This window comes from Xiphophorus maculatus, chromosome 6, assembly GCF_002775205.1.
Source record: "Xiphophorus maculatus strain JP 163 A chromosome 6, X_maculatus-5.0-male, whole genome shotgun sequence".
In the NCBI taxonomy this organism is placed as follows: Eukaryota; Metazoa; Chordata; class Actinopteri; order Cyprinodontiformes; family Poeciliidae; genus Xiphophorus; species Xiphophorus maculatus.
In genome coordinates, this window is record NC_036448.1 from 11,612,836 (window position 1) to 11,628,306 (window position 15,471).

Sequence of the window (15,471 nt, forward strand, 5' to 3'; positions counted from 1 at the left end):
GCCCCATTGTTCTTTGGAGAGAGTGCAGTTCAGGGTTTTGTTTCACCTTAGGGCTGCTATCACATTTCTTCCTCTGATTCTTAGCCTTTCATAATCCTCCTTTTCACAATGCCCTGAACTTCCTTTTCTTTCTTTCTCCTGATCTCCTCTTTTTCTTCTTTCCTGCAGGGAGAGTGTCGTAATTTCATCAAGGTCTTGCTCAGCCAGCATGATGGCCTGTTTGTATGTGGAACAAACGCTTTCAACCCCATGTGTGCCAACTACACTGTTAGTATTCATCTATCTGCCTGTAAGAGAATCTCAGTATCTCCCAGTTGGGTTATCTTTATGTTGCGCCTCTTATTGCAGCGAGACACTCTAGAAATGGCAGGAGAGCCCGTCAGCGGGATGGCCCGGTGTCCATATGATCCTCGACACGCTAATGTGGCATTATTCGCAGGTAGGAGGTCGACTTAGCTCCCCAAAGGCATAAAATCAATTTTTTTTAGCAGACGTAGGAGTTAGTTTTCAGCTCCACGCTCCAAAACGTCCACGCCCTCAGGTTTACCTTTACAAATGATTTATAGCCAGACCTGTTCCTGCATTGCTTGTTTGGTTTTAATCTTTCTGACCTTGTGCTATCTCTCCATCGGTATCTCCCTCCTCTACTCCCTAATCTCCTCCCATCGTCCCCCTCTCCTCCTTCCCTTCTTTTAGATGGAAGTCTTTTTACCGGCACTGTGACAGACTTTCTGGCCATCGACGCGGTGATCTATCGTAGTCTCGGCGACAGCCCAGCTCTCCGCACTGTGAAGCACGACTCTAAATGGTTTCGAGGTACTTTTGGAAACAGGCACATTAAAAGTGACCCTCAGGCCCAAGACACTTTCAACAGACAATCAGCAAGCAAATAATTGAAACCACCCATGCTATCTTTTGTGCTGAAGGAAAATTGAACCAAAGTTACTCGTAGCAAGACTTGCCTTTTTCTGAATGTTAACTTTAATGTGCTTTAACTGCCTCTTTAGGTGACTTCAAAATGTCCTTCTAGAGCTACAAGTATTTGTCAAAACAACTTCCTGTTCTCTCAAGGTTAAGCCCAGGAGCTCCAAATGATTTGAAACATATGACTTTACAAGGTTGCTATTGTCAACTTTTTTATCCAAATGCAGGCACAGACATCAACTTTTAATGTTCATTAGTAAAGGGTGTGGACAAAAAGTTTCATTAAGTTGATTATCCAATTTTTCAAACTTAGAAGTGAAAAAAAAATGAATTAGGTTAACGCCACTACATTCTATTTTGGGAGTCTGACATATAGATACAAAAAGTTTGTAGAGCAAAAAATAAGTATGTTCTAACAGAACCAGACATGATTATCAGGCCTCCCTTTAATAGGCTTTTTATAATAGGAATGCACTCAGACAGACTGATGTATTGAGGTTAGCCAGAGTCCCTACAGATTCAAAGTCTTAACTAGTCTCTTCAACTGAACAGGGCAGCCTGAAGGGGAAAAAGGAAGCTCAGGCAAGTCCAAGCCTTGCAAGATGAATAAATGATAATGATAACATCTTCCCTGATGTCTATAAGGATTGATTAAACAGGACATGAATGTTTAATTAGTCAGTGTGGTGGACTACAGTGTTTGATGTTGATGAGGCTGTTATTACAGAGCCATGCGAGGAACTGTTTTGCTTTATTGTGTTGTCACTTCTTATATTTCAGAGCCCTACTTTGTCAGTGCCATGGAGTGGGGGCCACATATTTATTTCTTCTTTAGAGAGATGGCCATGGAGTTTCATCATCTGGAGAAGGTTCTTTCCTTTTCTTTCCATGTTACCTTCTTTACTTTTTGCTGCTCTGTGAGGTTCTGGGAATTTGTGGGCAGAAATAGTTTCTTCACCTGTGGTAGAAAAATGCAATTTTTGCAGTGAGTTGGTGGGAAAGTGAATAAATCCTAACTGGTAGAAGTCATTTTAGCTGATTTAAGCAAATCAAATTCAAACAACTCAAACTGGAAGTGTTTATACTCGAGATGCCTCAGTATTTTTGGTCTAAATGACTTGAGTTGTTTAGAAAATGGTTTATATAAAGTCACTGACTAATTGGTTCTGTATAAACTTAAAAAAAAATTGGTCACTTCACAATGCAGCAAAATAACACACCAAATTTTTTTCAGCTTTATTAACTTTGGTGAAAAAGTTAATGACTGGTCCTTGAGCTTTTCCTGTTTAGACATTTGTGTGGAGAACCGTCTGTGGATGAGTATTACATCTAATCAGAAACAGGACAAAATATTCAGATGAAATCAAAGCAACTTCTTAGTTTTGTTTTGGGTTTTTTTTTTAGATTAGACACATTTTTTATATTGAAACTTTGAATGCCCTTTGAATCTTCTCAAACAAGAGTATTTTAGTCTGTTTTATTTTGACTTGATAAGATCAGCTAAAATATTATATTAATATTGTTTAAGTAGCTGTCGCAGTTTTATTTTTGTTTTGTTTTTTCCACTTTTGTACAAATTCATTGTGATACACCATCTATCTACTACAGACAAATGAAAATTTACTGATAATACCTTCACTTAATTTCATTTTTTAAAAAATCCAAACTATTCCTTTCCTAATGTTTCTATATCTCTGTTCTTGCATCCAAGGTTATGGTGTCCCGTGTGGCACGCATGTGTAAATCAGACTTGGGTGGCTCTCAGCGTGTCCTTGAGAAACAGTGGACCACATTCCTAAAGGCGCGACTGAACTGCTCCATTCCTGGAGACTCCCATTTTTACTTCAACCTCCTACACGCCACCAGCAACATCATCCACATGCAGGGACGGGATGTCATCCTGGGTCTGTTTTCCACACCACCAAACAGGTAGCCACAGACACACTGTGTGCACATACAGCTGAAAAGAGATAATTATTTTCTCATCAGCGGGTTCCCTCTCCTTGTCTCTGGCAGCATCCCAGGCTCTGCAGTTTGCGTGTTCGACATGCAGCAGCTCGCTCATGTTTTTGAGGGCCGGTTTAAAGAGCAAAAATCCCCAGAGTCTATTTGGACACCTGTACCAGATGAAGCAGTGCCTAAGCCAAGGTAATGTGAAGCAGAAGAAAAATCCAGCAGAGCACCGCAGCACTTCTCTCCTGAGCATCTGTTTCACAGATACTCTTCTTACTGCTTCCTTATGAGCTCCAACTACCTGTCCCACAGCTCCGTCAAATCGTTTCAGTTAAAAATGACCTGACCGGCTGTGAAAACGAGTCCTCCGTAACCAATTCTTCTTTCTTTGGGGTGTTTTTTATTTCTGCAGGCCCGGTGGTTGTGCAGTGCAGGGATCTAGATTTAGCACCTCAACAACTTTACCAGATGAGGTTCTGAACTTTGTGAAGACTCATCCGCTAATGGATGAGACTGTGCCACTGCTGGGACACAGACCCTGGGTGGTCAAGACTATGGGAAGGTATGCATATTGATGTCTTTGTCAGCTTGAAAAATGCAGGTAGATTGCTTAATGTTCTGATTTATTGTCCTATCTGTCTAAGGTACCAGCTGACAGCCATGGTGGTAGACACAGAAGCTGGCCCCCACAAGAACCGCACTGTCTTGTTCCTGGGCTCCACCCGAGGGACCATTCTCAAGTTCCTAATGATTTCTGGTGGAAATTCAGTCTCCCACAGCAGCGTGTTTTTGGAGGAGGTGGAGGGATTCAATCCTGAGAAGTGAGTGGGAGTCAAGAGATCCTTATCACTTATCTCCAATAAACTGCCATTCTTGGCGTAATGTTCCAGATAGAGGCCCACAGCACCCGCTCCCAATTGGGCTCTCCACTTATGAACGATCAGTTCCTCTTACGGTATTCTCTTAAATACCTGCTTGCAGCAAAAGCATATTCAGTTAAAACCATGATATCCATTACAGGTTACTTATACCATATAATTAGAACCAAAATGTATAACCTTTTTTCTTTGCTATGAGCAACAGCCTCATAGCTGAGTGTTATGGAACCCATTAGTTGCATTAAATTGTGTTGAGCTCAGGTCTTCGCAGCAAAGGATATTGAAACAAAGCCTATCAATCACTCATGCAACAAACCAATAATCTAACTGTCCATCAGTGTCAAGTCAGCACCCCTGCTAATGTGATTTCTTTGACCGAAAATGCCTCACTCTCATCGTCCATGTTGTTTTAATTCCAGCTAGGGAATTAAAACATGTTTTGTGCCTGACCACTGTTGAAGTAAGAAAGAGTGATCTGCAAAAACAGACACATTCCCACCTCTTGCAAATTTGTGGAGGAAAAAAAATCTGTAAAATAGCACATTATCGTTTGGTTCTCTGTAATTAACCTCTGAATGCAAACAAGACATTTGTTTTTAAAGTTCATATGACCTGCTGTGATTATTTTAAGAGTTGACTGGTTTTTAAGGCAGTAGAAATCTGCATTGGGTTTGATCATGTTAGTTCAGCCTTTGGTTGAAGTAATCTGAACCAGATGCAATATTACCTGCTTATAATCTTTTAATAGAACGTCACTTCAAAATGTCTTAGTTATTTCTTGTTTTATAAGATGAGGAGTTTTCCTGATTTTCTTTCAAACATCTGTAAGTTTAAAAGTTATCCTTTAAGAAGCTGGAAGCACACGATGGAAAGATTTGTTTGACAGAAAATTATAAAGAATTACCGGTATGTTACTGAAGAATTTAGGAATATAATTGTCAGGTTTCAGCTTCTGGTACTGTATTTTTACACATTTGGTATTTGTCAGTGTCTTGTCTGAACATATCTACCCTATTTTATTATTGTTTTACTTCAGGAAGTTTGTAGTTGGATTCCTCAAATATTGTCTGCAGGGAAAAACAAACACACTTTCAGTTTCTTCTTGTTACTTATTTATCTTTATTTTTATTTTACTTCTAGACTGTTAAGCTGTTATTTTATGGAGTGTGTTACAACGAGTTTTGAATGGTTCAGAAAGACAGAAAGGGAAACACGACCACTATAGCACTTCATAAAAGCAAACCATAACAATATGTTCTGTTTAATAGAGCATTTTACATCTCGCCTCTTCTATAAATTCCTCCAAAAGAAGTTATAAAGTGTAAAGTCATGAGCTGTTTTATTATAGTAAATGATTGTACATGATGATGTGACAGTGGGAAGCCCTGAGTCCTCCTGGAGTTAAAATGAGCTTTTTTGTGTTGCCTAATGAACAAACAGATAATTTATGCTTATGCTTTGTCAGTCTACTCTGTTAGTCTACTGTCTGGATTGATCTTATAGATTAGTTGTCAGGCTGGAAAATGATAGACAGGGCCCTTTACTCCGCCGTACATCCTGTCCTGAATGTTCACACTTCTATCTCCAGGTGTGGTGAGGACTCTCCTCAGGCCCGTCAGCTCTTGTCCCTGACATTGGACCGAACCAGCCACACTCTGCTGCTGGCCTTCCCCTCCTGTCTGGTCAGAGTCCCCACATCTCGCTGTCACCTGCACGCTCGCTGCATGAAGTGAGTGATATAAATCCACTTTTATCATTTTATTGCTCTTACGCTCTCATTGTCTCTTAGTCAGATTTATTTGAATGCAGGAGTCAAAGCTATTTTTGCTGGCCAAATTAGTTTTATCCCCGATTTTCTCCTCTCGTTGCTGTTGCCATCCCCATATAACTTTTGCATTTCGGTTTTTTGTTTGAGCCAGCAGATGAGGGAAGCCATGTGTGTTTGTCAAATCACAGCTAGTTTGGTTTGGTTTATTTTTCACTCTGAGAATGTTGGTTTTACCCAGAAAATAATATTTGCCTTGAAGCGAGAGGCTTTTGTGGGATGATGGTTGAATATGAATACAAAAAAGGAATTTATTTGTGAAAGTAGAGCACTGTGCAGTGCAGAAGCTTCCCAGAATGAGCATACATCGGATTGGTTGGATTCAAAATGCCCTCCTGCTTCGTGCAAAACGAAAATTCACTTAAGCTACTTATTATTCCACAGATTTTCCACTAATTTTAAATAAAGTGACTGTTTATTTTTACATGTCCTCTAAAGCATGGCTGTGAAGTTACTGATTGCTCCAGGAGTGAGTGTGTGGATGATTTTTCTCCTGTGTTGTCCTGTCTCTCACCTTTTGCCTTCTGACGTCCTCATCTCACTTCATCAGCTCAGGTTTATGAGCTGATGCAGCTTTTCAGTGTTTATTTTCAACAACTAACCAGTAACTCTCTCTCTAATAAGTTTGTAACATGTTTCCGAATCCTAATTGCTAGGCATTTGAATTTTGCTAATTCATTTTCAATATAATTCTGTGAACACTCAGGAGCTGTCTCGCCTCAAGAGATCCATACTGTGGATGGACCAGAGGCAGTACCTGCTCCTTTCTGAGGCCAGGGACAAGGTGAGGGGAGTTAGCTCCCAAAAACACTGCGAATGGTTCTTAATCTATGTAGATGGACTATAGTTACTGTCTATAGGAAAGATGCTGAGTGTTTTATTTTCTTCTGCTTGGTTGTTGCAGGTGTGAGACCATAAAAAAGCAGAAAATAAAATAATCAATTCTTTTTTTTTATCATTTAGTGTTAGTTATCCATGCAATAGGAGTACATACAGTATATGTAAGGAATACAATTTTAATTATGATCATTATTATGAAACATTCTGATTGTGGCAGTTTAATTTAGCCTTTTTCTGTTTTCTATAAATCAAATTCTTAGCAACAGGTTTAAATAGAGAAGCGCTGCAGAATGCAATGAAAAGCATCAACACATTTAAAAGCAGCAGTATCTCTGTCATTGGCTTTGTCTTGGAAAGCAATATTGTAAATACAGAACAACTTAGCTAGATGTACTTTATGTGGACAGAAAAATACACACCAACAATAAGCTTTAAAATGAGCATTTTATTTATAATTTTAGTCCATCATAAAAAAATTTTTTATTATGTAACACAGTCCATGAAAGCTTTTTATTTTTAAACGCTTGTCAGTTATGTATTGAGATGAAATACTTATGCAAGACATGTACTTACAGATAAATAATGATAAATGTTTTGGTTTATGAAGAAATGATAATAATTGTACGCATTTCTCGTTAAATTTCTTACATTATGAGTATAAAAAACTTGAACTGTACACAGTCTAATTCAGCCTGCATCGCTGACCCTCGCCTTTGACCCTGCTGAGGAGGAAGATCAATAATGAGCTCAGCAGTGTATCCCATTACAATGGATAATTTATTACTTTGTGCCGTATTGATTTTATGCACAACAGCCTGATGACTTCGTACTTGATTAACATCATAGATTACAGTGAACATCTTTGTCTCTTTTAAATTAAACTGTTTTTAGGTAATGAACATCATCTTATCTCCCATTTGAACCCAAAGAGTTAAATACAGTTAATTATGAGCAGTGGTGTTTTCTTTCCTATGATAAAAAAAATTATGCTCATATGTGTTTCTTTTGTGACTACAGAATCCCCTTTCAACAAGATGTGGAATATGGAAACACCACCTCCCATCTAGTAGACTGTGATGGTAAGTTTCAGCAGTATAACATGGATTCATCTGGGTCCTCATAGTAGAGTTGCTGAGTGCTCCACCTAGTGGCTCAATTCTTCACTGCAGCTGTCTAATTGTGAGTGAACATTATGTTCTGGCTTTACCAAAAAATGGAAGAAAACAGAAACTCATGACCAATCTCAGCTCATTAGGATCTATTCCATCCAGTATATTGTTGTCTTTGATGACCTGAATCAGGTAGATAATGAGCTGAGAATGCTCCCAGTGTGACATATTTTAATTGTATTTGATCTGAAAAAGGGCGTAGACAAAATCCAAACTAAATGCATCATCCTTTGGCTTCTGAGGTTTTGCTTTGTCAATGCTGGAGATCTGAGGAGGTTGCTGGTGAGCAACCTTGAAATAACTTTAGTATAATATCATATTGTGTCATATAGAGAGGCTCAGATGTGAGTGCGGGGGGACCACAGAGAATTTATTTGAAGTTTAGCCTCAATTCAGTTGCTAAGAGCTCCCAAAACATAACAAAACAAGCCTGGGTTGCATATTCTTTAACTCTGATCCTAAACATTTGTCTTGGAGCCATATATTTAAGCATCCTCTGTTTATCTCACTCCTTGAAACTTTCCCTGTTTGAGGTAAGTGATGCCAGACAACCGACCTGGTGCACTCTCATCCAAACTGTAAGGAAAGCTCAGAATATGTCGAGCCAGACAAGCCCTGTGTCTGCAGATGGGAGCGATTAGAGTTGGGTGGAAACATTGAGGTAATGGTACAATGTGAGGAGAGATTCTTAGGTCAGGCAAATGGAAGGAAAGAGTGAGGACGAAGATGGGGGAAAAAAAAGAGTCAGCTGGTGTGGTTTGGGCTGCATTGATGAGAAGTGCAGGCCTCACTGAACCTGGAGCTCATGAGGCCTCAAGGACAAACTGGAGAGAAGATTGTCTTAATTCTCTCAGAAAGTAACCCCATAATGTTCGGTGTGACTAAGAGTGTTATTGTAGGTATTGAAAAATATTGTTAAGTAGCACACTATTTCTATGTGTAATAAAAATAATAATAATACTTTCAGACTGGAGCCTGAGGATACCATTTGCACTAACTGTCACCTTCCTAATTATGTCTCTCAATCATGCAGGAATTCTGCAGCAGAGTTTGTTGATTGAGCCAGAGAGCCTGGTCTCCCTCAATCTCCTCGTCGCGTCTGCAGTCTCGGCCTTCACCATTGGGGCAGCACTCTCCGGGCTCGCCGTGTGCTGGATCATGGCCCACAAACCTGCCAACCGTCGTCACGGCAGCAGCTCCCAGTCCTCCATCCAGCGGCGTGAGAGGGGCCTGCTGAGTAACTCCGGTGGGATGGCTGGCTCTGTGCTGAGCGTCACAAGGCAAGGAGGTGGAGAGCGCTCATGCTCACAGGGTGGGGAGACCCTGTTTGTTATGCCCAATGGCTGGGTCAAATCGGGAGAGCTCGACCCGGGATTCCTGCCCACTCCTGAGCATACCCCGCAGCAGAAACGCAGAGGCCTACGACTGTCTGACTCCAACTCCGGAGGCTGGGACACCAGCCAGACGTACCTGGGCGGTGGGTCTGTTGGTCTGGGTTCGCCCTGCCGCATGCCGCCCTCTGTCTACCTGACCACTAGACTCTTTCAGCAGGGTGGAGGCGGGAGACATGGCGGTGAGGGACGGGGGAACGACACACCACGCCAGCACTATGTCTGCTTGAGCAAACAAGAAAAAGGAGGGAAAGGCACCCCTAGAGCCCCTGTTAGGAAGTCTGCAGGAGAATATGTCTACCCCATGACCCCTCAGGACTCTCCTGAGCGCAGGAGGGTAGTCTCGGCACCAAGTGCCCCTGTTGAGTACAGCGAGCCACTGCCCTTGCGTTGGCCAGCCCCGGAAGGGTACATCCTGAGCAGCCATGGGATGATCCCTGTCCCCCTGCCGCCTCCCACCATGCCCCCTCCCGGTGGTCAGGCCTACATGTCCCAGCAACACACACCAGGTCTGAGCAGGGCTCTGCTGAGAGGAGCTCTGGAGCGGGGGGAGCTGGGAGAGCTGGTGGATCTCAGCCAGCTGATGAGCAAGAAAAACTGCAGTGATAGGACTCAGGCAGGCCAGTGATTTCGGAGGAAGTGAAGCATTCCTTCCATGTGTGGAGTGCGGTGTTAAATTTCCATGGATCTCTCTCCTTTCTCCTCATTCTGTCAATCCCTCTCCCTCCCTTTTCCATCCTCTACTCTCCACATCTATATTTCACTGTCATCCAGCTTCCTCTCTCCTTTCACTCTCTCAGGCAAACCTCTTCACCCTGTAACGAGTCTTTGCCTTCAACTGGCTGCTGGCTCTGCCACTCATATCCTTGCTCTCATTAATTGGTCAGACCAACTGAGGTTGTTGCCGTGTCTGCAATGCAGAGTTGCCTTTCCCTCCAGTACTTTGGATGAGAGAGGGGAGGGGATGGAGGGAAAAAGAGATGGAAAGAAAACCAAACCGGGAGCATTGAGGATAAGGACAAAGATTTAAAGAATGCCTTTCTTCTGCAAATTGACTGGATGCTTTGTCCCTTCTCTATGACATTAGAGACTGCCAGCCACCTGTTCCTAAGTGTATTTCCTGTCTCTGATTGCCAACAAGGTACTTGAAGCAAAATTGCAAACTCTGAAGACTATTTAAGTATCTAAAGCTGGAGGTGAATCAACAGGCGGTCGTTGGGACTGAACAGATGAGTCTAAGCAAATCCCTCCCTGATTTCCTTTTTATATTCCTTCACCTTGCTACACACATAGAGCTTGCACATGATTGTACAGGTGAATCCCATGTATTCTACAAAAAGCATGACTTGTTCCAAATGCCTCTAACACGCAGGGATACGGGACCATAACTCATGCCTGTAGAGAGCAGAGTGCAGCACTGAAGTGTCAGCACTATTCCTGCCAACTGCACCCTCTGTGTAATGACAGGATCTCAGCTGTCCGTCTCCCCCCAAACACACCACCTTTTTTCCCCCCACACGCCCCGTTCTTTTTAATGACCAATGATTCCTCAAGGACGCCCGGCGGGACTGCGCCACGCCATTGGACGGATGTGGAAAACCCTTTGCTGAATTGAGGACATAAAGGGAAAAAAAATCAGAGGTGTTGTTCTGAGAAGAAACTCAAATCGCTGCAATATATTAAGACCTTTACCGTCATTTCGGTTTTATTGTCCATTTAAACACTTGGATTAGTGATATTTATAGAACCCAGCCTGATTTTTTTGGGCATATTTCCTTTGTAGCCCTACAGTGGGTCAAGGTCCTTTTGGATGTGGTACAGTACAATGTGACAGTTACAGTGATAATGATTGAAACCTCTGGCTTAACTCAGAGGCAGCAGGGGGAATGGAAATGTCCCCTGCCGCCAAATGGAACTGTATATTCAACCTATCAAAGTGTCCTGTGCTATGAAGCATTCTACATTTAGAGCTACACACCGCAGCTTCAAATTACAGCAGAGGCTAAAGATACAGTACTGGAGACTTTTATTGGCACCCCTGGTAAAGATAGAGAGAAAGCCTAAAAATAAATTCGTCATTTACTGCAGTAACATAATCTCCCTCTGAAAACGTTTGGAAAAATCCAACATTTAATTGTGAAAAAATAATTGTTTTATTATATTCAGAGGGGCCACAGTTTTTGGTACTCGGGCTGTTAATAGCTTGCCAATAGGATGGTAAATAGACTTCTCCTATAACAGACTCAAATATTTTGCCATATGCTCTCTTCTGTTCAGTTCACTCCACAGGTTTTCAGTAGGATCAGAGCTGACCCAAGTTCTATGAGAGATACAAAAGACAGGAATTAATATAGTTACTGTAACTTTTGACTCTCTTAATATAGCTTTCTAACTATGAAAGTTTTCTCTAGCATGTGTGCAACTGGTTGTCAGAATGTCCTTTGTGACAGACAGGGGGCCAGGGTTTAAACATTTTACTGCAACATTTCTCTTCTCAAGTCCATGACTATGTGGACTCTATCTTTGAAGAGAAATAAACCCACAGCACCACAGATTCGTCACTGCATTTAGCAATGTGCATGCATCAATTTTTCACCTGATCATTCTTTATCTCTCTCCATACCCACCTAGAGCTATTTTGTTGCTCAAACTAAGCAAATGCGGCCCCAATCTGGATTTTCCCATATCCAGCTTTTTTTCATGCTGTCATACATGGTGCAAAATCAGATACGTATTCGATAGTTTTCAGAGCGTCTGCAGTCTGAAATGTTATGTCGCATGTTATCTGACCTTTATGTCTTTGGAGATGAGCGCTCAGTTGAGTCTTAAGGAGAGGAACTGACAGATTAAGTCAAAGGTGTTCCTCGACAATCTGAAACTATGAAAAAAGTCTGCGTCAGTGGAGCGCATCACATCACAATCTTACCCCTCCTTGTACAAATCCAGACAGACTATCTGACAGAAGTCTTTTTTGTTAGCTTCTTTCATTTTCTTATGATCTTGTGGCAATACTGTCAGTTCCCATTGCTGAATAACTTTAAAATCAATCAATAGACAATTTTAGTTCCTTTATTCCGTAAAAATGTGCTGTTGTGTGACATCTGCTCATGTGGGTCGTGTTTACACAGAAGTCTGATTGCAGTCGCATTTAGTTGTTAGCAAGCACACACACCCCAAAAAAAAAAACAGCAAAAAAAAAGAGGTTTTCAGCAAAAAAATTGGAATTGAGCAACCAGACCTGCTGTGTGAATATAGTCATCTGCCCACAGCATGTGGCTACAAATACAGTAAATCCCAATGAATTTAGCAAACATCAACTTTTGACATTCATGCTAAAAGCAAAGGCTCTTTTCTGAAATCGTTTCCAGTCAAGCAGTTGACATGAAAATAGCATCTAAAAGTTTTTATAAAGATTGTGGTGATTCCCAAAATGCCACTCTTTTTTTTTATCTCCCTTACCATCCTCCTCAACATCCTAGTCCTGGTTGATTTATTAGACGTTTGTAAAACTCTAATCAGACAAAGCAATTTTAAAAAATGGTGTCAAATAAGTGTATTTTCCAAGGGATTGTCACAACTACCATTATGTTTCACTGAATACTTTATTAAAAACTAATTCCCCCCTCACCAAATAAATGTACTTAAATTAAAGGGTGCATTTTTCTAAACTTTTTTTGTGTGAGATCATCCAGCTGCTATAAAAGATTTATGTATTTTAACGTTTCAAACATGTTTAGGGGTGCCATTAAACGTTATCTGCACTGTATAAAAAGGGTGAAACTTGGTCATAACTTTACAAGAAGGCTTGATTCGTCAGTCCCAGTCTGTTAATTGACCAATGAATGCTGGTTTGTGTGCAGCAATATATACTTTAAATGTACATATGAAACTTGGATTTAGATTAAATGATAATGTAAGACTGTAGCTCCAAAATATATATATATATATATATATATATACATATATAGGCAGGCGTCAGGCTTGCAGGCAGAGCATTTTTCATGCCATTAATGTTTTTATATTCAAATGATTCATATCAACTGGCTCTAAGATGGATCTCACAGAGTCACAAGTGTGTCTTTTTCACATCGTTGTGCCAAACCCAGCTGATGGAAGACTTACTGATGCCTGATTCTACAGAAGCAAAAAAAAAAAAAAAGACTGAGAGAAACGTCTTTAAGTGCCATGATGAAGTCCATTTCAGTCAGCAGTGCACCTTTCTCATGTACTGTGGTTTTGAAGAACTCTCTAATTGCAGTATACTTGTGACATGTATGCCTTTGACCTTACATGCTGAATGTTTTCTTTTTTTTTTTTTACAAGATTTTGGCTTGTACTGTTGAGATCATTTTTTCAGCTCCCCTCTTCGTTGCTGAATGCTACCTTAACTCTTCATGCCATACTCTGTAAATATGTAAGATTGAATACTGACTACTTGTCACGCCCGCTATGGTTGCAGTGTTTCTGTACTCTCCCAGATGACATGAACTGTGTGTTCGGCTCACATTTTTATGACGATGATTCCTCAATACTTTATAAGCAAACCTTCAAATGGACTGAAATGCATTGAGGGAACACTGTGTGACTCATTTGTGAGGTTTTTTTTTTGTTTGCAGTCTAGTGATTGTCTTTCTTTGCCAACCAAACTGCCACACCGAGAGATCTTCAACCTGATTAGTGAATGTGCTCATCCTGTTTTTCTTCGTGGTCATCACACTGTGCGATAATAATGAAAAGCACAAATTTGGGTCATTGTTTCTTTAGGGTTTTTTTTTATTATTATTATTATTTTGAAGGAGCTGTCTGTATCATTTGTGAATAGTGTAAATAATCATCCTGAATGTATTGTGTATTGAGTTTATTGGGGGGAGGAGAGGGAAAGGGATATTGCTGTCCTCTGTCTTTTAAGACAAGACTGCAAAGGATTTTTTTTTCGGTGACAATGCTGTGAATAAAACGTACGTAAAATGACCTGATGTGACTTTCGCTAAGCGCAGAGTTCAGCTGTCTCCTTCAGTTTCTTGGATTAGGATTGAAGGCCCGACCTCAGTCGCTGCTCAACCTTCTCATTTGATTGATGCCTGTAATGTCTTTTTTGCAGTCACTATGCTGCAGCTGATAATAATCAGTACTGCTATTAAATGGCATTATGTAATTGACCACTTGTGTCATCCTGTGTGGTTCTGAATGCACTAACCAAAATAAAGGCACGCAGTTATACAAAAACACATTTATAGGCGCACATAGAGTGAGAACCCTCTGAACCTTTGACACACATCATTTCTGTGCCACTAGAGGGAGCTGGATGCTGAATGCAACCTTTAAGGAAAGGAGAATTGCTCCCATGGGTGCAATTGTATTAAGTGAACACTGGCTGTCTGTGCTGCTATGCATGATGCAGGCTGCTGCTGTGCAAAGAGCTGAGGTCTAGAATAGCTCAACAGGTTTTTGGAAATCATTGAGCGGATCAAAAGTTACGAGTATTTCACATGTCAAACCAAGATTGTCTAATATACACTATGAAAACAGATAGGGGTTATTACCTTTTTTTTAAGTTTAGGAGTTCCATTCTGAATCTGAAGTATTTCCTTAGTATTTTTCGTGGCTTTGCCTTTAGACTGTATGACTTAAATGAAACTTTATTGGTATTGTTCCACAAGTGTCTCACAGTCTAAGGTAGTTTTGATGGATTCCTCCATACAGCATTGCTAAAACTCAGTCCAGTTTGTATTCCATCTTGCTTAACTCTTTTCAGTTCTGCAGACACATTGTTGTACAATACTGAGATCAGGGCTTTATGATGGGCTCTATAAGACATCGACTTTATTGTCTGTAACCAATTGGTGCTGATTTGGATGGCCCACTTGGACCCAACCTTTAACTTACCAGGTGGCGTCTTTACTTTAATATCTTTACAGAAAGTTTCTTTTCTCATAATGCCATGTATTTTGTGAGGTGATTCTTTCTTTCCTGTAGCAAAACACCCACACATGTTGCAACACCTTGTACTAAGATGTTCCCTTTTCCCTCCATATCGGACAATTGTCTTGATGGCTTAGCATTGTAATTTTAGTCTCATGAAGCCACAAGGTAGGTCTCCAAAAACTCTTATCTGGTTTTATACGTTGATCTTAGAATTATGGCCTCTTCCAAGTGGCCCATCAGTCCATGTTGGTCCAGAACCAGTTTTACTTTAGATAATGACTGTTGTTCTCAGCCAGCAACGTTACAAGGTGTTTTGTCCTGAGGTCAATATGTATCTTTTTTACTGAAACCCCTTTATCTCATCCTTTATCTGCATGACCATTTTGTGATAGACTGGTGACCAGTTCAATGACTTATGGAAGCCTAATAATGAATATGAAAACTACAAATTCACAGCAGGGCGAGAAATCCGCCAACAAACTTCTAATCCTGCTGCAATGGAAGATGAATTTATTTCGAACAATGCTGCACATCTACACTGCAGTTAAAAGAGATGAACAGGAAAA

At 40.7% G+C, this 15,471-nt stretch overlaps 1 protein-coding gene across 1 annotated transcript in view; it reads left to right on the plus strand.

Annotated features, from left to right (window-relative positions):
* Positions 1-14,139, plus strand: part of LOC102220143 (semaphorin-6B-like) — a 41,120-nt gene extending 26,981 nt beyond the window's left edge. The window contains exons 6-17 of the mRNA XM_005797093.2: positions 169-267; positions 349-439; positions 697-816; positions 1,705-1,793; positions 2,636-2,853; positions 2,941-3,072; positions 3,290-3,439; positions 3,522-3,698; positions 5,344-5,484; positions 6,287-6,364; positions 7,438-7,499; positions 8,623-14,139. Coding sequence (XP_005797150.1) covers positions 169-267; positions 349-439; positions 697-816; positions 1,705-1,793; positions 2,636-2,853; positions 2,941-3,072; positions 3,290-3,439; positions 3,522-3,698; positions 5,344-5,484; positions 6,287-6,364; positions 7,438-7,499; positions 8,623-9,608 — 2,343 coding nt within the window. The 3' untranslated portion in view covers positions 9,609-14,139. The remainder of the gene's footprint in view (positions 1-168; positions 268-348; positions 440-696; positions 817-1,704; positions 1,794-2,635; positions 2,854-2,940; positions 3,073-3,289; positions 3,440-3,521; positions 3,699-5,343; positions 5,485-6,286; positions 6,365-7,437; positions 7,500-8,622) is intronic.
* The last annotated feature ends 1,332 nt before the right edge of the window (positions 14,140-15,471 follow it).